This window comes from Tyto alba, unplaced genomic scaffold, assembly GCF_018691265.1.
Source record: "Tyto alba isolate M040663 unplaced genomic scaffold, T.alba_DEE_v4.0 Super-Scaffold_7, whole genome shotgun sequence".
Classification (NCBI taxonomy): Eukaryota; Metazoa; Chordata; class Aves; order Strigiformes; family Tytonidae; genus Tyto; species Tyto alba.
In genome coordinates, this window is record NW_024881328.1 from 41,245,809 (window position 1) to 41,270,108 (window position 24,300).

At 41.6% G+C, this 24,300-nt stretch overlaps 1 protein-coding gene across 1 annotated transcript in view; it reads left to right on the forward strand.

The window, feature by feature from the left end:
- IQCA1 (IQ motif containing with AAA domain 1) overlaps positions 1 to 24,300 on the forward strand; it is a 112,289-nt gene that overhangs the window by 28,224 nt on the left and 59,765 nt on the right. Inside the window, exon 6 of the mRNA XM_033001308.2 lies at positions 1,249 to 1,436. Within this exon, the coding sequence (XP_032857199.1) occupies positions 1,249 to 1,436 (188 nt within the window). The remainder of the gene's footprint in view (positions 1 to 1,248; positions 1,437 to 24,300) is intronic.

The following is a 24,300-nucleotide window of genomic DNA, read 5'->3' on the forward strand; positions in this document are numbered from 1 at the left end:
TTTGCCTTTGCAGGAGACCTTTGGAATTAGGACTTGGAGCACACTATAAAATACATCACCAAAGCAAGGAGAATGCATTACACTAAATTAGTCGGAGATGTGCTGATTAAGGACAATTTCTATACATTCTGAAGGTGGAAGGCCAGAGCAGAATTGTATAGAGTTTCTTCCATCCAAACCAATAGTCCTAGGCTTTTGTTCACATATGCTGCCACCTATGTTTCAGACAGTCACTAACTTCAAAGAGTAAAACATACCATATTACAAAAAATGATTATCATATTTTCTCCTCTTTTCCATTCTTAAATTTGACATACACTAGCAGACAGCAGTTTAGTACTTCCCAAGTACGTAGAAAATGTTTTGTTCTAGAAATGCAAAAAAAAAAAAAAAATCTAATTTACAAGTTAATTTCTAAAATACATTTTCCCTCTACACTTAAAAGGTAGTAATAGCTCATAAAACACTGAGAACATCTTAACTTTATCAACCATTGCAAACTACAGAATGCAAAGTTTCAGACCACCCACACAGATGGTATTTTTCATGCTTCTGTATTTGCATACCAGAAAGACTTTCATTTTTCTCTCTCAAAGTGCACATGTAAAATCAATCACAAAGCAAAAATTAGTGTGTAAGACTTTAAACTGGCTTAGAGCCCTTCTTGCCAAGGTTATCATATCATGGGAAACTTGCGGGAGTTATGATTTTTATTACAACGTTTGGGGGGTTTGTTTATTCCTTTGTTGTTGTTGTTGTTCCTCAAGGGAAGTTGATTTCCTAAAGGAATATGACCAGCTGCAAACAAAATACCAGGAAACCACTGACCAAGCAGTGTATATAAAAATTGAAGCGAACAAATTAAAAACAATACTGGCTAATTAAAAAGTACCAATAGGAAGTCCAAACATTTGAAAATTCAATTAAAAAATCTCTGGCACCCTTCTGACATGGATAAAGTTGGCATTTGCAGAACAGCAGCTTTCTCACCTGTCTCATTGAGATCCCAGGATCCCACGCTGGAAGGGTTGTTTTTGTACATTGCAATGTTGTTAATTAATGCTGAAACACTAACAATAGACCATTGTGTGCATCCAGGCACTTTTTATGAGCACAGGGTTTTTTCCTGACTCCCCGCAAATAAATTAAGGCTTAAGCTCGGATTCACTGTCAACCTGGCATTCCAGTTCATATTAAGTTTCTTTTAATTCATACTTTTTTTTTTTTTTCTCTTCCTGTCATTTTCAGAGCCTACCTCCTCACTTAAAGGCAACCAGTATTTTGCAGATGCATGCTGGACAAATAAATGCCCTGCAAGGTGAGGTCCAGGAGAGGCAAGAGGACGTATTCATCAAGGACAAGCTGAGAGAAATGGAGGGGCTCAGCATCAAGGAAACTCTCCAGGATCAGATCGGCCAGTGTTTCATCGAGTGCCGGTGAGCAGAATAAACACTTGCTCCTAGAGAAGTCCATTGCCCCAAAGAGCCTGATTCTGCAGTTCTTACAAATTGCAAAATCCATCTCAAGGTAGCAATCCCGGTCCCAGCTGCAGAACTGATTCTGCACCGGCTGCAGAGCTAAATTCCCGATCAGCAGGACTCCTAATTGGGGAAGCCAAAACAGTGCATCACTCCTTGCACAGGCCAGCAGGGATCAGAGGTGCACACTGAAAGACTGGCTGCAGAACCAGCTCCACAGACATTAAAGTGGGGACACGTTCTGCTTGCATGTTAGCTTGGGCTCCAGCTTTGTAATTCTAAGCAGCAGACTTAAAGTTTAGGAGCACTGACTTTTTTCCCTGTCTGAATACATGAAGTTTATGAGAGAGAACGCCGACTTTGATGGGATAGAAGTATAATTATTTGCTATAGCAAATCACATCACGTCACTGGTACTGCAGTCCAGGTGCCTGCTGCTGGTGTTATCCAGCAGCCAATATGAATCTGAAGTACTTTTGTACTTGAGGCCTGACCTTCAAGACACTCCTCCAAATGTAACTTTACTTAAGTAGTGCTGCTGATCTCAGTGAAACTTCACGTCTCAGTAGAGTTAAGCACATACTTACACATTTTTAAACTGAGTGCTGACACCTATAGTTCTCTCAGAAAGTTTACTTTAGCTGAAGAAGTTTTGAGACTGGCAATTTTAATACAGCAATACTGTAAGGCCTTGTGCTAAGGAACATAGGCTGCTTTTATAATATAGGTATTTTTTTCCAGGATTTACCCCATCCAGTGGGTTAGTATGTAAAATTAATTGGGAAGCAGCACCCAAGAGTTCCGGGATTTAGCAGCAAGGTTTAAGCTGCTCTGCAAAAACAATTCCAGGGTTTTTGTGTCTTGAGCTGCCTGGTGATGTTACAGGGCTCATATTTGTCATGTGGACTAGTGTCATGTCCGTTAATCATTCAGCATTGCTTCAGTGTACTGGACTTGCCTTCAGAGTGCAGTTTACAGTCGTAAACACAAATGCATTCTGATGAATTCCTGCTCTATTTATTCCCTGACTGCTTTAATCAGGTTTTGGTAGCTATACAACAGTGTACTGTTTGTTAAAAAAAAAAAAAAAAAAAGTAATCAAAAATAGCACTCACAGGTCTGCCACAATCTATTTATCTTTTCTTGTACTTTTGCCTCTTACAGACACTCGAGATTCTAGTGTATTTTTACCCCACCTAGCTCGCCCTTAGAAAGAATTGCTGGTTTTACAAACCTCAGTTATTTCAGAGCACTTCCCCATTCCCTAAATCACCCCTGTTCCTAGGGCCTGGTCTGCACACTTCTTGAGCTGCCATTTCCTGCCAGTCCCCACAACTCCCAGCATGTTCTGAGGTACAGAAAGATCTTATTTCCTTTGCTTAAGATTACTCATCTAATCATAATTCTCTAACATCGGTCAATTGTGTCCAATTAACTTGAGTCTAGAGCTTGAGGAGAACTAACTGAAATACTGTGTGAACCAATAACAACGTTTCTATAGGAGATTAGCAGAGAACAGTCAATCTCCTAGAGAATAAGGCTGAGCCATAAACCTCTTTAAAGACAGTTATGAGACATTATTGAAAGTAAAATCCATTCCATGGAGACACTTAACAGCAGAGCCAAGCAAGAGCCTAACCAATCCAAAGGATCATTTGGAGGAAGCCGAAGTCATCGTTCGATCAAGGGAGGTGGAGAGGAATGGCTGAATGAGCAGTTCATCAAAACCCTTGCTACCTAACGTATAAGCGACCTCAGTCTCATGTGTCTATGGGATACTCTGAAGATGTAAGGTGGAGTGTAAATGCTGAGCTTTCTTATTCAGTAGCTCTTACAAGTGAAATGGGACCTCGTTGCTACATTTATATCACAGATGTGCCCAGGGGCCCAACTTTAGGTGAGACTTCAAGGCTATAGGCAGCTATAGTCAGTATCCCAGCATATAAATATGTGATTAAACAAGTTATAAGGAGTTCTTTAGCTAACCTTTAAGTTGTCTGGTCTAGTCAGGTTCAGTAGTCTTGAATATGATCTAGACTTGAAAATTAACAAAGATTAAAGCAGGTGTTTGAATATAAGCACCACACTAACTGATCCTGTATAGCTTTATCGGTCTGCTTTTCCTGAGCAAGTGATTATATTAAATGGGACTAAGATATACCCACAGAGTTAATCAATGACACCACTGCTTATAGATAAAGCATTAATCAGACGTGGTGTTCTACCGATGAGGTAGACTGAGAAAACAGTTCCCCTCCAACCTTGTAGCGTGACCACAGACAGAGCTGCTTCTCTACCCCCCCCCCCCCCCCCATCAGAAACAATTAAATATTTTAAAAAATTAACCAAAAAGCAGTTTTAAGCTAAATCAGACCATTTAGATAGAGCACAGCTAAAGAGACGCTGCATGTGCGGTTACGTGGTACGCCTGAGTGTAGGGTCATCTCTGATAGCAGAGGGGCAGCCACAGACTTGTTGCAGTCAGAGCAGTGTGCTTGATCATACTCCTTGTTACCCTCTTCTTTTAAATTAACTGTCCATCGTGATCTCCAAAAATCCGTAAGGCGTGTTTCAGCCAAGACTAGACAGATCTCATTGACAAAAGCTATTCTGGTAATTTAGCAGTGTGGTAGATAAAATTCTGCCCCCAGTGAAGCCAGTGGGAGAGCTGCCATCATCTTCAGCAAAGGCTGGACATCACCCAATATTTCAGTTCATTTGAATCTGAGGGAGTGATGCAGTGATTTACGGGACTGAGAGGAATCAGAGTGAGCTGCCTGCCATCCTGCTCTTCACAGGAGGCCTCTATTTAAGTGACCAAAATAATTTTGCCACAGACATCATCACTTGCATCCAAAATAGGTAGAAAAAAAAAAAATCAGCAAATTTCTACACATGGGAAGCATGTGTGTCACACAGAGCCAAGCTTTCCATGTGGTACCTGCCAGAGACACTTCAGAACTAGCAGAGGTTGCTTCCTGCTCCTGCCTGGCCTGCTGAGCAGTTGCCAGGTCTGAAGTGTCAAGGTTCACATTAATTATTACCTGCCAGGTTATATTTTGGCTCTCCACTAAGCCAGTCTACGAGATCAACAGCTAAATGTAGCTTATAAATTATTCTTTAACTAGGATTTTTGACAGAGTTTACCATTGTCCATAGTCTATTAAATAAACAGATAGCTAAAGGGGAACAAAGATTCTTTTGAATAAATTTTGCTGTATGTACTAAAAAAAATAAACCCAAACTTCCATATTTTATCCTTCAATTGGAAAAGGATGTGATAGGAAATACAATTAGCAGGTATTGTCTTTCAGCACAGCTATTAGATTACAAAAGCAATGAGCACATATTAAATTTCTCCACTTGTAAGAACTGCTATAAATATTTACCACTTTCTTTGCACAAGGGAACCAGCATAGCTTCAGTCATTTCAAGACCCAAGACAGCTTCTTATGAAGATAGGTTCTAAAAAAGCAAAATAAAGCGAAACCCAAAGGAATAGATCAAACAAAAATCTTCCAGATGCTTATAGTAATCCTATTGCAGAGAATACAAAATATTTTTTATATAATACAGTGTTTCTCACAGTCTTTCCATCCATCATTCCATTTACCTGTATTGCCTTCCATGGAGCTGTTGTTACTTGGCTTGTAAATTATTCACGTAAAGCTTTCTAGATTTCTGTTTGGCCTTGTCCTTCTGCACCATACTGAAAAAAGAAAGATTTTTTTTTTTTTTTGGTAATGCTTTTTCACAAAAGCATCAGACCTACAGGCCTCTCCTGAAAAGAAGAGAGCTATATGATTCATAGAGCAGGAGTACAAATGTTCCAAAGTTAACAGTTTCTAGGATTATATACATCTGAGTCTGGATTTTCATCACTTGACTCCCACAGATTCCATCCATTACATTAATAACAGAGTTTCATATTAAAATATAGAAATTGCATAGCTGGGGTTTTAGTTTCAATTTCCTGTACTATTTCAGACCAAAAGCATTTTTCTCTAATTTCACATTTAGGGTTTTGCACTGCATATGCAAAAACTGTCATTGTTGTCTTCTCCGCTCTTCACCCACTGTACATACCAACAGTCCCCAAGTTATGAATTTTCCTTGAAGTCATCCCTAAAGTAAATTTTTAAAAGGGGTGGGAAGAATAGGAGAGAGGGATCGCCTTATTATACAGAGAAATATAGTAGTATCTTTGTCTAAGAAAAGTCTTCTCTGACAGAAATCAATACGAAGGATAAGAAATCAAGATGAGGTTTTTATTACTAGAGATAGCCTCGAGAATCACAGGGAAGAGCCTAATACACGGGCTTTGCTGTAATGTGTCTTATGCCCTCTAGCTGTAACAAATTATACTGTGAATTTCTTGGAGGATTTATATGCCGCTGCTCAGTGCTCTGGGGAGCATTTCATCAGTGGCATTGCTGACCTAATAACAGGGGATCTAAGTAATAGCAACTTTTATGTACGTGATGTGTTATTCCCACAGATTTGGGGATTGGTTTTCTGGAGGAGGGAGGAGGCGAGGGGTAAATGTGCTTTCCTAATAGGTTTACACTTTACTGATTAGCTTTGAATGATCTTCTTGCTCTGCCCGCTGACTTTGAGTACTGTCAGAAAAAGAACTGGCCAAGCTTCGTGGTGAGTGAATGAGGCTTCTTCTGAAGCAGGGGGTTCCTGCGCTTTATTTATTCATTTGGAACATTCCTGACAGCCAGCCCAGACTTTGATGCAGAGGAAAGGAGAAAGAAATAGGAAGTGATCATGTTATATTTCCCTTTTTCACCAGAGTGTTTTGTTGAGCTAAGTTTACTGCCAATACGCCTGTTCACGGGGCTCCCTAGGTAGCAGGGGGCGGGCAAGGAGGAGGCAGGAGGAAGATGAATGGAGAGAGAGGTTTTGCACTGAAACTCCACAGAATAGGGGAAGTATTCATTTGTGTCAGGCACTGCCCGTATCGCATTTCACACTCTGGACACACTGCTTTTTATGAAGTTAATGTTAACGCGCGTGAAGGTTGCCAGGCAATCCATCAGCAACGGAAGTCTTGCCAACAGGACGGAGACAGATGACACCTTGGCAGCGCCAAGCCGTGGCACCCCCTCCCCGTACCACCTCCGCCCCGGTTCGGAGGGATTGCTGCTCTAAGTCCATCCAGACCCGTGTTGTTTTTCAGTCCCCTCTGGCTCATCCTAAGTGCCCTCAGCCTGCCAGAAGCGCTTTCCAAGTGACCGAGGAGCATGGATTGCGGTCTCTACGCAGTATGGCAACAGTTCACAAAACAGCTGATAGGAAAATTGCTTAATAATCAGTTTTAGTGCAATGAACCACTACAGCAGACAGTTCTCTTAAAAAGCAAGCAAGCTCCGGCCTGGAAATCCTTGAAACACAACCGGAGACATCACCAGCCCCTCAATCACAGTCCTCTTTCCATACAATGCCCTGTTGCTCTGGAAAATGGATTCCCTCCTTCTCTGCCATCCCTTCAAGAGCATTTCTTCTGGAGGAACCTACCGAAAAATGCCCCTCTGGTATCTGGTACTTTATATTCAGCACAGGCAGGAGTTACTGCCCACAGGAGCCATTTATAGATGGGTGATGAACCGCTCTCTTTCACCGAATCCATATTGTCATTACTTGTTTTCCCTGTCATCATTAAAGGATTGTCACACACTCAGAAGCCACTTGTATGTGACATTCCACTTGGGAGCAAAAATTGCTAGCCAGAAGCAGCTATGAGCTCGATGTAAAAATCAGAATATTCTGTAAATGGGGATAGATAAGTGGTTGTGTGCTAATTCCACCAGATGAGGATGAGCTGAACTAAATTAGAAAGAGGTCTATATCTGCACCACACTTTTCTCCTGTCCTTACCTGTTCACTGGAGTTGAATATATCTTCTCCTAAACTCTTGTACTTTGGGCACTGAAAGCCTACACAAACCAAATTCTTTAGAGAATAGCATAAAACACGTAGAAGCTCCTTCTGAATCACTCTACAGCCAGGCTGGGTTGTGTCTCTTCTCCGAGTTTTCTCATTTTCCTTAGGAGAGTGGAGGCAAGCTCTGCACTGTGGAAATCAAGCTCTGAAAGAGGATGGCACAAGCTTGAGTGTCCTCCTCTGCCCATACGCTTTGTCTTCCTGCAAAACTACAGAAACATTAATAGAAAAGAATGTCCATTTTCCCTATCAATAGTTTCACCTCTGTTTTCTGACAGAGCTAACAACTTTGGATTCTGCAGAGGCGGTTATCTTTGTATCAGAACAATTAGTGCTGGTACAAAGTGCCTTTCTCCCATGTCAAAAGGCCATTCTGCAGCAACAGCTTACATTTAACATCAATCTTCCTGAACATGGCTCAGCCTGCTCCCAGATGTTTGACTGTGCCTCGTGTAGACAGTCAAAGCTATCTTCAGAATCCAACAGGAACAACACAGTCATGACAGCTCGTAGCTCTGGCAGCAAAACCTGCCCAGTCCCCTGCATAAATATTCTGGCAGCTAGACCATGCTGAGCTCCTCGCTGCAAGCAGCCATGCTGCTGAGTTAAAGTACATCTGTGGGAACTAGAATCCTGCCTTTGGGCTCCCGGGTGAGACAACCTCTAAGACTGATTAATTAACATAATTAGGAGCTGTAAACATTAATGGCTAATGTTCAAGCCTTTCCTAACACATTCTTAAAGCTTCCACTGGGTAGTTATCTATTGACTAATTTTGGCAGACATCTCTGGGGCTGGAAGGAGCAAGGGAATGGAATGCAAATGGCTTACCGGAGGAGTACCAGAGCAAACAGCCCACCGGGTTTCTTTGAACAGAGAGAAAATAAGTTACCATAACAAGAGGATGATTTGTGTATAGTGGGAGAGTGTGGAGCCCACAGTTCTGCAACCACTTTTCCCATCGATTGGAATCAACTATCTAGCTTTGACAGCCATTTAAAAAAACAAAACAAAACCAAAACAACAACAACAACAACAAAAAACCGAACAAACCTTCAGTCCTTTCTTGCTTATGGGAGCACCACATTGTCCACTTTTAAAAAGTGTGAACCCCTCTAATTCCATAGGAGGGACAACTGTTATTAAGTCCACCTGCAGTTAATTTACTTTATTGGGTGTCTGTGGATTTACAGGAGGCAGGGGACACCTCTGGAAGCTTCTGTGCAGTGGCAGAAGTTGCCTACTTCAGTGCATGCTAAAAATTTACGAGTGTGCTGACATTAATGGAGGCGGCTCGAAGGCTTTTGGGGGGGATCAGCCGGAAGCCCCGGCCTCATATATTTCTCATACTTGGTGAAACACAGATAAATCTTGGTGGCAGGTATCTGAGACGGTAAGACCAGCTAAACCCTGATGTCACGCCTCCAGAGAGGCATTGATAACATCACTAGTTCTGCTTTCTAAATCACCACAAACTCTGAAATATGTTGCCTTTCCAGTTTTGTAAGGCTCCTTGAATTTACACTTCAATTTATGATTGCCACCTCTATACAGTGATTAAAAACATATGCAAAGGACTGTGCTGCTGATCCTTAATTTTGCTCACTGAACTGTCAAAAGTTTGAAATAATTAAGGAATAAAAAGAAAATTCTTAAAATATCGCAGGTGTAAAATCAAGCTTCCCAAGGGGTTTTCAACATAAGTCATCCTCATGAACTATGATTTAATCACTAAGTGCACCAATGCTGCACATAAGCACATCTTCACCAGCTTTCCAGACACTACTATTCCCTTCTAGATAGACATTCAGATATCTTCAATCACAAAGTCATTCGTCATCTTCCCTGAATGACCTCTCTTTTCCCTGATAGTTTGCTTACTGGCAATAGGGTCATGTCCTGGTATTATTTAACAGAGCTAAGTCCTCATACTAAGCAGAGTCCCATCAACTTACAGAGGAATTCATAGAATAAGACATTGTTGGTTCCGAGCAAGTTTATCAATACCAGGGCTTTTTCAAGAGTGTTACAGATGGGCAGAAGCACGTACTTTTGCTCCCCAAACAGTTCACCACCAGTGCAAGATCAGGCAAAACTATTTCAGGGCCATGGCACTTTGAGCTTTTCTGCTGAAAAACTCAATCATAGGCTTTCTGCCTGTGATGGGGCTTTTCCTCAGTGTCTTGCAGGAATGCTCAGAACTTCAAGCATCTGCAAGCACATATTCATCTCTTCATCGGGCATGATTTGCATTGCACACCTCTTGCCATGCTTGCATATAAATTATGCATTAGAGACATTAAAAGCTCATTCAGATCTAAACAGTCACACATTAGCAAAGCCATAATGAGCACGGTTCTTCTTCAAACCAGTCTCTCCTCCTCCACTTTTCTTCTCAACCTGCTTGCTTCTAAATCACTTTGCTCAGAAAGACTTAACCTTTTTGCCACCTCATTTCAGTTCCAGTTTCTGTCTCTGCAGTTTTTAACTGTGAAGCTGTGAATGCTCCGGTGACTGTAGACCGAAGGCAAAATTGACCAAAGCCTATTAGCTCAGATCGTTGAGGTAGGGTTTTTTACAGGGACAGCAAAGACGTTTCTGTTCCAAAAGGCAAGATGAATCTTGGGAGCAAAAGGATGGGTCTAATTAGATGTTTTCATTTATTTAGCATAAGCAAAATTATGTCTTTAACTAGTCTCCATCTCGGAAAAACCTGAATCATTTGGGCCGGTATTTTCAGACCTGTATATTGGAAATTGAATGCTCAACATCTAATCTTTCAGTCCAAATGGTTAATAGCTTGACAAATCTTTGATCAGCTGAGAAACAAAGCTTTGTCATGGGTAGTGTCAGGCAGTGACGCTGGGCACATGCTAAAACGAGAAGTGGAAAATTAGTACAGCTGGTTTGGTGCTGTCAATCCCTGCCCAGTGGTCTGCAGAGAGTGCACGGTTGTTCACTCAAGACAAGAACCAAGATAAGGTTAATTGTCAGAGGTTAGAATGCAAGAGGGACAAGAGCGGTCAGATACTTGCACACACACGAGAGAGACATCCCCATGAAGCCCCAGATAAGGCATGGATAGGTGAGAGGAAGGAGGTCTTACACCACCTTCCCCCACCACACTGCCAATGACTGGGCTTTCCGAGTTCCATTTTTGGTGCATAACTTTTCCAGATATTTTATAGGGTTCCATAGCCTTCCCATTACAGGCCCAGTTCCAGCAAGTTAGGCAGTGTGGTGTGGCGAAAGCCATCGGTGTAGTTCTGCACATACAAACAGGATGTCTTTGTTCTCACTCCCTCTCGTTTCCTAAGAGGACAGTACAGGACATGAGAGTAAAATGGATGCAACAAGTAAGGCCAAAACAATAAGCCTCAGCACGTGTATTTGGTGGTACAGCTCCTGTTCAGCAAAAAAAAAATTAGAGGACCAAACCCACAGTCACTTCTAGCCCTGTTCTTACAGACCTGCCCATCCTGGGCATTATCCTGTAGGATTAATTCCTGGCTTCATTTGCTTCCTACTTTTTGATTTGTAGCGATACAGAAACAGCAGTGATAGTTACCACAAATTTAGGTTAGATTCCCTTTTCTACCTTCTTCAAGTGACTGAAAGTGGCCTGCAGATAGCCCACAGTCCATTGACTTTGAGTCTAAGCCTCCTGCTTGGCATTAAAGTTCCTAAAAATATTCACTCCTTCATATGTCTAAAAGTCTGGAATCAGCTAAAGTAAATAGCATTACTGTGAGTCGGTCCCATTTGCAAATAAGAAAAAAATCTTGTCACTAATGAGTTCATTTGCCTAAAGTACTCATATCCATCTATAGTAATACTTAGGAATTACAAGTCTGAAATCGCTGTTACCAACATAATGCAACAACCCCCCCACTGATATTCTCAGGGTCACTTCCCAAACATTAGATTTATTTGTTGTCATAGATACTCACACGGACACAAACATCAGTTACATTCAGGGACTTACACTTGCCAACAGCTTATTATAATACAGCTCTACATGTTTTAAAGACCGGATTGGACTTTTACTGGAAAATGCTGCTGTAGTGTGCTCTGTTCAATGGGTATGTTAGGTGGCAGTTCTCTCACACTGCACTTTTATTCCTTTCTCAAGCAGAGTCCTAATGCAGCAGACAGGATTTCTGAAGACAGAAACGGACAAGTGGGGTGTTTAACGCTGATAACTGGGGCCTGATTTTCACCTCAGAGCTGGTTTCTGTTCCAGTAATCCGGCTAGATACCTACTATGCTTGGCCCAGAGGGGCCTGCTCTGCCATCTGATCTATTCTTGGTTTGACCAGCATAACACAGTCCTAATCAATGAGAAAGGAAGAAGAGAATGAATCCCAAGGGGAAGAGGAAGAGACCCAGCCCAGCTATTTTTTTTCACTCTACTGTGACAGGGAGAGGTATCTTCTCCAGCAAGTTAATACAGAGCAAGCGGAAGAACCAATTTTCCCACTTGCCCATTTCCAACAAGCAAAGTGAATGAAGATCTGCTGGGATACAGGAACAAGAAACAGGCAGAGAAAAAAGAATGAGAAGTCCCACTGGTGCCTGGTAGAAGGACAGAGAGGCACTGAAGAGCCAGTGGCTGGCAGAGGAGAGGTGTTTGAGGGATATTCTGGGAAGAGAAAGACTAAGGAAAAGCTTAGAAGTATGGAGAATAAAAATGAACACGAAGCACAGAGCAGTAGCTCCCAAGCTACAGCCCTTGCTCCACAGAACAATCTCTTTGGAGAAACAAGCAGAGGAGGTAGAAAAGACATTTTCAGCCTTGGCTCTGTAGAATGCAAAGAAGAAAGGAAGCAAGTGGGGAAAAAATAAAAGTGGCATGGACTGCCACAAGCAGAGCAAAGGGGTAGCAGAAACAGTCACAAGGAGCTAGAGAGGCAGAATCAGAAGAGGAGGGATGAAAGAGGCATGTAACTGGAAAAAACCCTGTAAGTTACCAATTTGAAAAATAGGGACAGTTAGAACCAAAGACTGATAGAAAATATTAAATGTATCCAAGGCAAAGACAAAAGAGCAGTCCCCAAACGTGTATGCCAGCAAGCAAGCTCAGGTGGATATATAAAAAAAGACTTAATTATCAGGAAGTCACAGCTGACTATGGAGATGATGAAGGCATGCAAGTTACGGCTGGGAATGTGGCTGTGAATGACAGCCTGTTATTCTTTCTCACAAGGGAAGAGGGATATATTTAATTCTGAAACACAGTTTCAGTGTTTTCACTGGCAGTGGGTTTTTCAGAGTTTATATACTGGGGACCACAGCAGCAGTGTCTGATGGAACATAAGGCTGATTCAGAGCATTGCAGCTTCAGTATGCCAACGTGTTTATTTAGCAAACTGTTGACAAGTTGAGTGCTGAATTTCAAGCGAATTCCACACCCAAGAGACTTGCATCGTCTAGCACAGAAAACCCAGGCTACCACTGGAAATTGGTGTAACATCTACCACACCACTGAGAGCGCTTCCCCTCCAGTCTCATCTCTCCTTACCCTCCCTCGCCTGTACCTTGGACAAAACAGTGTGTCTCTTTTTGAGTCAAACACCAAATACGCCTTTAGACTCAAACTCAGCTGCCATAAGGGACCGCTAAGGTTAGAGCACAACTTCAGTGTAAGTGGGTTCTAAGGTGGTTAATAAAACATCCAGAGGCATTTAAAATAGAAAGAGCTGATGCCCTTCCATTTGGGGCCCAAGTCAAATTCCAGTAGGGTTAAGCAAAAATGATGGGCAGTTGAGGGAGGAGCAAAAGCAGGTGGCCCCATCGGCCTCTAGATCTCCATAGTGGACTAGCTGGTACAGACTCCAGGTGACAACAGTACACTGACTGCAATCCCAGGGTTGGCAAGCGTGTCAAGGGCAAATGAGGCAAAGGAATATTTTTTCTCTGAGCTGATTATTCCCCTTGAGAGCACCAGACTTTCCCCTTTGTTAGGTGGGCAGTGCGCTACATGGTTTGGTAAGCACCTAGGTAAACTCTTCCCAATGCAAAGTTAGCATTAAGGCCGGTCTATCCAAATCCTATACTTGGATTGAATCTCAACACTGAAAAGGTTTGAAGATAGTATTTCTGTGGGCAGAACAAGAACTTGCCTGAAACCTGAGTCTCATCCATTCCTTCCAGAGTCAATATGTTTCAGTTTTACTGAGAATTTCAGCACAGGGGAGATTAGTCAGACTCCATCAAGCAGGTTGTTTTTATTATCCAGGTCAGAGTCCAGGGTGTTTAAGTCATGCTGCATTTCAGTCCTGTGCAGATACAACAGAAAATCTAATTATTTATAGTAATTGACTTTAAACACACCCAGCTATTAGCATCACAAACTAGCTATGTTTTGTCTGCTGTGTCAGGTATCCTTAGGACTTTTGCAAGAGCAGTATTAAGAGTTGCCATCCTAGGCTGAATAAGAGACATTTAACAGTGCATATAAAGAAGGTTGCTAGTTCTCCTTAGGCTCTACTTGTACAGAACATCAACATAATACCATTCAGTAGGATACTGTACCAAATGCAATACTGTTTGACTTGGGCAAAGAGCGTAGAACCGTAAAAGAGCTTGTTCAGTATTTACTGAGATATTCATGTAATACCAGGAAAGTGCATTACCCTTAACTAAAATCTGTTCAGATACCCCTCTCTCTCTTCTTAGAGAGTCTTATTGACTTAGTAATCCTTTGGTGGCTTGGAAAGGAAGTTTACTCCCTTGTCTTGTATTCCCCATCACACAGGGAGACTGGCTCTTTCCTGCAGATTTTTCTGGAAAGCATCTAATCCAGCAACCAACTTTGAAGATACTGGTTTAAAGCATGGCTATAAGTTAAAGGCTGCAGTCTGTGTAGCTGCAGGAGTCCTCAAAGTATTCCAAGTCAAAATACAATTGCTCCAAGGGAGCAAATTCCAGAGCCGGAGCTCTGCCATCTTTCATATTGCATACATGTGCTTCCCATCATCAGCTCGGCTCTTATAGCAGCTACAGAGGGGGTAACGCTATGCCCAAAATACATTTCACCTTCATCCTCTTCTGGGAAATCATGTATAATGCATGGTTTTATTCTTTATGTATTGCAAGATTTGCAATTGAGGGAGGCCTGGGAACTAGTGGGGTGGAAGGTGGGAGCAGCTGATTGTAGCCTCTCCCACGTGTGTGCCTGTATTTCATTCCTGTCCAAACCTAATCTTTACATTCTTTGCCCAGGGGAGCTGTGCTATCCTATAATAAGTCCATTCCAAACAACTGATCCTCTATACAGTCCTGTGAAGCAATACATTTAGAACTCTAGTACTGAAAATATACGAGAGCCCTAAGAGTTACTAAGTGAGTAAACCTGCCCTTCAAGTCTTAACCTTCAAATTGCACTTCCCACACCACCTTATCTGTTACGCCACTTCAGTAGAAGGAAGTTACCAACGTTTGGGCACTTCATTTCTACCGAGAGTGGGCTGCAAGTCCAGCCCCAAATTCCCAGAGGACATCCCCATGCCTCTCCCTGGATTTCCAGGATGGCATCCACCTCTTCTGCCACACTGCCAGCAACTCTCTGCAGCACTGGCCCCACCTAGCAAAGAGATGCTTAAAAAGCTCATTAAGCCATCACACAACATACAAACATAAACAAACAACAATAAAAAAAAAAAAAAGCTCAATTTTGGGCTTATAATTGATTAAACTTGAGTGCATCCCACTGAGTAGCACGTGCAGAAGAATTCAGTCATTTGAAGAGGCAATGCCACAGTCCTACAAAAGGAATTCATATCTTTATTGGTCTAAGATTGTCCACATTTTCAGCCATTTTAAGGAGACTATAGATCGTACACCAGAGATGCACCAACTGGTACAGAAATACAGTACTCCAGTTTGTCTTTCACAAAACTAAAAGGTAAAGGGTTAATGAACTTGGCATCTCAAGGCATTACAACGCGTTTCTTGGACTGCAGAGATGACTGGGTTTTTCAGTTAACACTGTCGATAAATCCCGACACTGGTTTCTAATTGAGCTCATCTGAAGTGTTTCTTCTTGTCTTTTTTAACACTTTTTTAAATTGCCAAAGCAGAGACTCTAAATTATATTTCTTTCTACTGAGATGTGTAAACACCTCTAACTTTATCTACTGATTCTCTGCAACATTCTTCAATATCAGTCTCAGTTTTTTCCTGGTTTTACACTCTGTGTACACCTGATTATGATTTATTCAAATAAGGCTTCACAAGCCAGTTGGGATGAACATTGAAAAATCAAGCACTGTGACTGCTTTCATATGCATGAAATTGCCTCAGATTTATCATTAAATAGTTCATTTAGACACTCATGCAAACCACAGAGAACCAGATCTCTTGAAGTGGACAAGAATATTATCAGTAGTGAAAAAGAGCAGCATTATTTGGTTCCGTTCTTTAAAACTTAGAAATGTACTGCGTGCCATTTTCAGCTTCTCGTTCCTCACTGAAGTTTTTCTTCTGCATCACAAGTGCTTTTCAAAGAAGCGCAGTCTTAGCTACAAGTAATGCCATTAGCACAGCGCAACGGTATCTGTCCTAAATGAAGTAACAAGCCACTCTCCCAAGCAGTAATGTGATGCCTGACAGATGCTGATTACACATTGTCCTTTACAAACGTTTAAAGTCAAATCATGGGCAGGCAGCAGGTCAGAGGCACAGTGATCCGTGAATGGGACAGCAATGATAGAGTGGCTGAAGAGGACGGTATGCACATACAGATCGTTTTAATCCAATGAGGCGAAAAACAAGGCAAGCTAGAGCTATGCCAGACTGGACTGTATTTCTGCATTGATGCCATAGACGTAAGGCAGATTTAGAGATCAAGCTACTGAAATGTGTCTGATGCCACCTTCCATATCACCTCAGATTTACCCATCTTCATCACCCTGTGAAATGATGCAAGCAGTTACAAACCAGATAAAAATCACATCATTTAACCACACTTACATCAGGTAGACAGGGTTGTTTTAACCACCAGCACAGAAGGCTACGTATTACTCTTAGGTGCCGTGCTATATTTCTTCTAGTATATAAAAAAGGGTGGATCAAAGCACAAAGCTTCTCTGTTCATTTTCAGGCTGTTAGTCCCCCATTTTCCGAACAAATGTAAAGGGCGCCTATGCTGCATAGCACATGCAGGGAGTTTGACATGCCCCAAGTGCGCTGAATTTATTATCCATGCACACAACTATCCATACAGCATATGAGCAATAGGTTCAGGGAGAGCACAGTCATTTCAAAGAGTTTCATCAGCTAATACCGCTAATACCCTTGAAATACTTCAAGTACCTTTCACAGTCGGGTGGTGGCAGAAGAAATACAGCATATGCAAAACCATTTCAGAGCAAGGAGGAGGGCAAAGTCCCAAGGGAGCTGACACAGAGCTTGGGTGCCAGCGGCACTTTTCCAGGTGGGTGACCTGTCCAAGGCACCATTTCTCAACCCTCCCCAAAACATTATCTTCAGGTTAAAGTGATGGGCCGTGGCAAAACAATTTAAAGCAGCCATGCCCATTTTACAGCCTTCTTTCCCTTCCAGAGACATGCATTTTGTTTCGCTAACACCTTGACTTGTAAGAAGCAAAAACAATTGCTTGAATGTCTCAAACAAATCCCATAAGACAAAATGCTCTCTGTACTCCATTTCACTCCAAATCCTGAAGAAACTTGTGATGTTGGAGGGCAAGTTATTTCTTTTGGCTGGCCTTGCTACAAAAATCACATGCTTTATTTTCCTCTTTACAGAATTCATATTGTGTTAATAAAGTACCGTTGATTCCCTCTGGCTGACTCTGCAGGAAAGCTATTCTCACAAAGCTTCTAGTCTGAGTTAAAGTAATCTTGCTTAAAACTGGCCATAATTGTTTCAGTCTCTTAAGTTTAATACTAAGCATGGGAAATATTGCCAATTTGAGTCAAGATTCAGCATTCTGTGAAGGCAGGATAAGCTGACCAAAGGTAAGGAATTCAGTAAATGCAAGCGGAATTTGACCTGGCATTTCTCTGAGCCAGCTTCTGTATTTTTGACCTGGGTTCTAAAGAGAATAAAGATATAAGAAAATCAAAACAGATGGGAGTTTAATGAGAGTTTCACACTCCAGGGTACTCATTACTCCATCAGCCAAGTCCTCCAGACGTGGTGCTGGGCCCTGAGGGGAGTTCTTACTCCACAGGAAGGATCCCCCAGCCCACTCCCCTTACAGCTTGCTTGACAGGATGGGATCGCATTCCTCCAAAGGCTGTAGACAGTCAACAGGAAGCTGATACTGGAAATAAGCCTGCGGACAGTCTGACTGTGAAAGAGGGGGATCGGCCCTTCGTCTTTCGAGACAGCCCCCCCCGAGGAAGATAGCCTGCTTCACGGCTCTGGTAAACGCAGGATGATGGCCAAGTCCAGAAGAGGAGGACAGGCACTAAAAAGTGTAGACCTAGAAAACAAGGCATGGGTGCAGTGTTGGATGTCGGTATCCGTTCTGTAGCTTTCAGAGAACCAAAAAGGCCTCTCAGGCCTGTTTCTGATAAGCAAGATTTTATCCCAAAACAAATACATACAGTCAATTTGATGAATTCCTCACCAACAAGGCAGTTAGGGGTAGACATAGCAAGGCCAACGGCAGAAATACTGCAGGCTAGAGACTGCTGTGTGACACCACAATGTGCCCTGCTCCTAGCTCAGAAACCGTTCCCTCCAAGGGCAGGGATGGGATATCCAGGCGTTCTTGGGTCCACGGGAGATGCTTTCACTGTAACTGCAGAGTGCCTCACACCAGGCTTACCAGCAACTCTGCCCAAGGCTGTTCTGCATTGCAGGAGTCAAGCCAAAAGGCAGATTGTAGGAACCTGCTTTCCAGTCCCTTTAATTTTACTTCTATTTCCGTGCCACGGTGGGTAAACTTAATATTCATGTTCTCTAGGTTTGTCTAAGCTTTCAGTATGGGTTGGATGTTATTAGCTCTCGCAAAGGAGTTCAGTTACATAGGTCAGGATGTGATTTCTCCCAGTCCTGAGTTAATTCAGGTTTGAGCTCTGAGAAAATTTTTGGCAATAATTTTTGAGGGTAAGGAGGGACACGCAAAATCAGAGCACCAGAATATTTTGTGAGTTTTGATGTTGCCAAATTTTTGTTCTGATTTTTCCAATTACTTGTTTAATTGAAGCTAATATTGGAACTGTAAAATAAAATCTTTTTGTTTCTCCTTGGCATTATTCATGCCCATAATGGCTTTTATTTTAATTCAAAAACTTAGCAGTAATTTGCAGTGCTACCTTCCCATGTCTCTGATTCAATTCAAGGAGAAAAACCTATTGCCATTTTAAACTAGGAACAATTTGTCAGAATTTTGAAGGTGCCAAGAGGTCAAAAAAAATCCTTGCCCCTCCTTTTCCTCTGTGGTTTACAGCAGGAAGCAGGATAACCAGGAGTCCTGGCAGAGAAAGCTCATGCCCAAGTCTGTCTGAAGGGGAACAGAGATTCCCTTTTTTCCAGTACACTAATTACCGATTGCTATCCTTAGAAGACCAGGAGGATTCTTGAAAAGGTAAAACAACTTTATGACAAAGCAGAACAGACTATTTCACTGTAAGAACTTAAGAAGCTTAACAACTCTACTGGGTCAGCCAAAGGTCTACCTTTCCTGGCCAATAATGTAATAAATGTAATAAAACTATCAGAGAGAATTACCACATTCCACATTTAGGTCTGTCCCCTCCAACGACTGTTCTCAACTATTACTTGGCTTTGAAGGTCTGTTCTACCATTCCAGATCTAAGGCAGGCATTGGGTACCCAAAAGACCATCTACTGTTGCTAATTATGATAGTTACTGTAATAAAGGATATCACCTTTCCCCACAAACCTTTCACACTCATTCCTCCATGCGAATGTTTCTTCTTGCACATTGTTGGCCTCACAACACGATCTTAAATTTTTAAAGCTGCATATTTACCCAGAACAATAAAGTTTCCAGTCCTCCAAACACTTCTCCCTGCAAGTCACTCCACAGAATTACTTTCATGCATAACGAGCAAATGCTTGGAGGATCAGGACCTTAGATAAAACATAAATTGCAATATGTCTGTGTCCAAACTCATTAAGGAGGACAAGAATCCTGTGGAAATTAATCTTGCTTTATAAGTAATTCTGGTTTTGCGTGGGTTATTTTTTCTGGAAGTGATTTTCAAAGAGCTAAAGAAACCACACACACAAAAGGAAAGAAAATGCCTCAAAGACACTTAAAATAAACCAACACTGCTATTTAAGTAGTCTGAGATAACCCATATCAGGTGGGATTACAGTAATAGGCAAGAACTACAAAAAGAGGGGTTTATTTCTTTAAAGGGTTGCTCCCACCCTTCGTTTTGTTCCTTTTCTGCACAGAGCACTCTGCTGTCCCTCTGCCTAAAGCATACAGCCATCATTCATGTCTTTTCTTCTGCACACAGCCCACATCCTTTCTTACCCAGAAGAGAGTTAAATGCTCTTTTTCCTCCAAAGAACAATTTTTTATTTTTCCTGACAAGGCCTTTTATGCAATTAGCTAGTGAAGCCACGGCCAAAGAAAAAAAATAACACATGTAAAATCATGCCAGAGAACAGAGTAGGTAGTAACTTGTTGAGTCTATTACCAGACAAAATGTTTAAATCAATGGTGTGTTCTCATAAATCAACCATATTTAGCCTTAACTATAACCATCCCTGAGCAATGTCGAATAGAGAGAAAAGACATAAGAAAATATGGTGATGCTCCTGGAAGGAGGAGGGGAGGAAGCAGCAGATGAGATGAGCACGGTGTAGGGTCATCTCCCAGACAAGGAATTTATTTTATAGGCCAGAATTGAGGTGCCGCAGCATTTGGGGCTGAGCAGAGACTCCGGCAGAGCCTGCCAATCACACCGACTCCTACCAAGTCTGGCGGTGATTTGGGGATGTTAAAAGAACCATTCGAACTTAGTTAAAACTTGGACATTTATTTGGGTTGTGCACTAAAACAAAAATTGAACCCAGAAGAAGAGCCAAAACTCTATCCTACATAATTGGAGACAAAAGGGTTTGCATTGCAGACCATAAAAGATCATTCTTTTTCAATTACACTTGACAGATCTAAGTTATATATAAGAGGAGTGGGTTTGGAAAGGGGGAGAGCAGTAACAGTAAACCAGAGAACAGAATGTAACTCAAGAAACAGCACAAAAATCTCATCGGATCCTTTTCTTTTTTAGCTGGGAGTGGAAGATTGTTTCTTTTCACTCCTCGATCTTTGTTCATCCCCTTACTCTTCCAGTTGAGCTGGTTTGATTCAGATTTAGGGCCCCCATTCATTCCAATTAGATGGCTTTTCTGTAAAGCTGTTTACCAAACCCATGCTATGCTCCCATTGACAGGATTTCACTGCTTTCCAGAAAAGTAATGGATTTCTCACATACCACAGTTTCTAAAGCTCCCTTCTTCAGCAATGTCCTCCGCAACACAAACATTTAGTAGTTCTGTTAAAGCAGTGGCTCTGGCCCAAAGAAAGATATTTTGCCTACCGTGAACTCTGGCACTCATCAGTTTGATGTGCAGCAGTGCAAGCAAAGTTCCCAAACACAGGTTTCTGTTCAGTGGCCTGCGAATAGACACTGGGGCACAGGTTGCCCACGAGAACCATCCTCAGCTCCTTGCCTGCAGACTGGGAAGCAGTCAGCTTTGGAGTCCTTAGTCTATAAAGGCTTCCCTCAGCTACTGCTGAAGTCTGTCTCCCAAGGTGTTGGTTTCTCCCTAGCCCTACCCTTCTGTCTCACCTTATTTTCTTCTCCAAAGTCATACTTTTGACACATTTCGTTTGTTCATTTAGGCAGACAATTTTACTAGAACTGCATCCTTCATATGAAATCCAATAGAATTTGCTTCTGCTTTTGCTTGCAGTCCTTAACACATTGTCAGCACTCCCACTGAAGCAATCACGTTGAAAATAAGAGTTGCTTCTTCCAGTTCTGGCATTTGCACATTTTTACAAGACGCTGGAAAAGCACAGTTGGATTTTATTTTTTTTTTCCCTACAAATGTCGAGGCAATAATAAGTAACAGATTCTTGAGTTTTGACTTGCCTCAAAACCAGGTGTTTCTGACATGTACCACGTCTCAAACATATTACACACTCCAATACTCTTCTTATCAAGAGCTTAAACTTTTTACATTCTCTTCTCCCCATCAACAGGCAACAAGACTTTTAGGCTTTCCTGACTACCAGTTTAGTTTTTGCATAGTGCTCCCTTTTCAGTGACATGCAGAGAAAGCATCAGATTGTGTGAACTTTGTGAGTAACCTGTCAGCTAGATATAGTGCCTGACGTGCAGAGAAAGTGTCAAGGTACTATGAATATCAAAACTAAAGCTGGGCAGATTAGAGGAAATGCAGACCAAGTAGTTTTCTTTTTTTCACGCAACCAAGAGAGCGATCTAAATAAAAACCAGTCTGAAATTCACACTTAAGTGATCTCCAGTGGGCTAAAGCCTTACCGTGGCTGTAGTTATAGCTCAACTTTTAGAATCAACAAGCAATCCAGGTGCAGGTATAATGCTCTTCTACTCCCCAGTTCAGTTTTCAGGCTAGCTGCTGGCTATGGGAACCTCTGCAGCTCCACCTTCTGGAAGTCTTGGTTTGCAGCATGGTTCTGCCATTAGTGCCACACAGGCGGAACCGAGAAGGATTTCCACCATACAGCTCTCCTCTATATTTCCAGCAAAGCAAAACAGCATGCTGGGTTCCAGTTTGGAGCAAGTTCTTGCATCATCTGGGTTCATTTCCTTCTAGTATTATTGCCTTAGCACTGGCTATAATCATGAATACTTCATTGTTTTTAAGAAGTTTCAAAAGGCAAGTACAGTTTAAACAATTTTGAACTATTATTGTAAAGCAAGCTCAAAATCATTGTACACGTTTGGGAGATGCTCCTAATTCAAGAGCTGTTCACTGTTCAGCGTGGGACATGTCTGGTGGGACCCTCTTGAGCCATAGCTGATGTGTAGCTTATCTGATGGAACAAAGATACAAAAATATCTTTGCCTGTTTGTGGAGTGCATGCTGGCTGCTCATTTTATCCTGGTGTTTTTATCAAACGAGCTTATACAAAATAGTTTTGGTCCAGTTGAATCCAAATTAGCATCTTATGATAAATGCATGAGACAACCCATTGTGATGGTTCTGCGTAGAACGCTGCCAAAAAGTGAATGGAGAAAGAAAATTGAGATTCATTACATTTAAAGTGGACTTTTGACCAGGAAGATCAATGGCTGCATTTTTCTGTGCAGATTTACTGGCCAAATGAAACCCTGGTTTAACCTCTGAACTCAGAGGGTTTCATAAAGAGGGGAATTTGTCTATAAGGGTCATGCATGTGCATGCTTTCCAGGCATTACAAGATTGAGGTTGTAGTCATTTAAACCTAGAAGAAAAAAGGGAAAACCCGTAAGAGGTCAGATAGGGAAATGAGACTTAACAATACTGCTCTCTGACCATCAGACAACGATTGATATGCTAAGCAACAGTACACAGGAAAGGATGAAATCCAGAAAAAAAAAAACCAAAACAAAACCAAACCAAACCAAACCATACCAAAACAAAACAAAACAAAACAAAACAAAACAAAACAAAACAACAGATGTCCCTGAAGAATTGGCATGACTGAAACGTGTGGTAGCTGTCTGCTCTCAAGGCCACCGATGACCATGGGAACCTACGTTCTGCATTGCCTCCAGCCAAAGACCCAGTCCCCACACAGCTGACGGGTTAGTAAATGGCTGACGCTTTTCTTCCACTTGTGTGAAGAGATTGGCATTACCTTCTCTTCACCTCAAGTTATTTTTCACCATAAACACTTGCTGTAGCCACTACAAAAAGATGAGATGAGCCACGTCATCCCAAACAGCTGCACCAGCTGTAAGCCAAAGGATCACGCAGAAAATACAGATTATAAACAAACTGGAATCCACTTTCAAATTTCAGAATTTGGTAGAATTTCTACAGCATTCAGATATATGCTCATCATTCCTAGCCAACGGGTAAATATTTCCATCTCCAAGAGCTGTAAATAATTTAAAGGTTAAAAAGCTAATACAAATACCAAATGTAGCACTAATAAATAGAGAAAGCTGGCACTGATACCACATTCAGTGGGCGGTGGACTCCAAACTAATTCTTCACCCACAGTGCATATTGCCTTTCCTTCCTTCCAGCTGGCATTAGTAAAGTAGCAACAGCCTTAATATCAGACTTTGAGAAATTTGTTACCATAAGCCAGACTTGTAGCAGCATTTAAAACAAGACTACATTTAACATAAAATTGAGCTATTTTCTGGCCGTTTGTAAAAAATGAAACATGATCTAACATTAAATAAACCAGATGATGCAGGTTTTTGAGGCCAAAATCCCATTCCTACCAGATTAAAAAAAAAAACCACCCTAACAACGAGACCCCTTTGTTCATGCAGACTGGTTTCTGGTAATGCAGTGACCAAAGTTCTGCATCTGTGGGCATATAGAACTAGTAATTGTTGAACGTGCAAATCAGAGCTTATGCTCACAAATTCATGTTTGTTTATTCTTTTGTAATTGGTATTATATTAATACTAGCTAGGAATCCAAACCCTACACATGGCACTATAGAAACATAACAGATGCTCTGTTCCAAGGATCTCAGTTTAAAATTGATTCTACTGCTTAACAGTAGACTAGGAAAGTCCCTCAAGGTACCAGTTGTTTTAAAAAAAATGAAAGCAATTTTTATGAATCACATTGACCTTTCTGAGCTATTTTCTTCTCAAGGGAAATTTCATTTAATTTAGAGGAAACATTACCGTTCTATTTGAAAG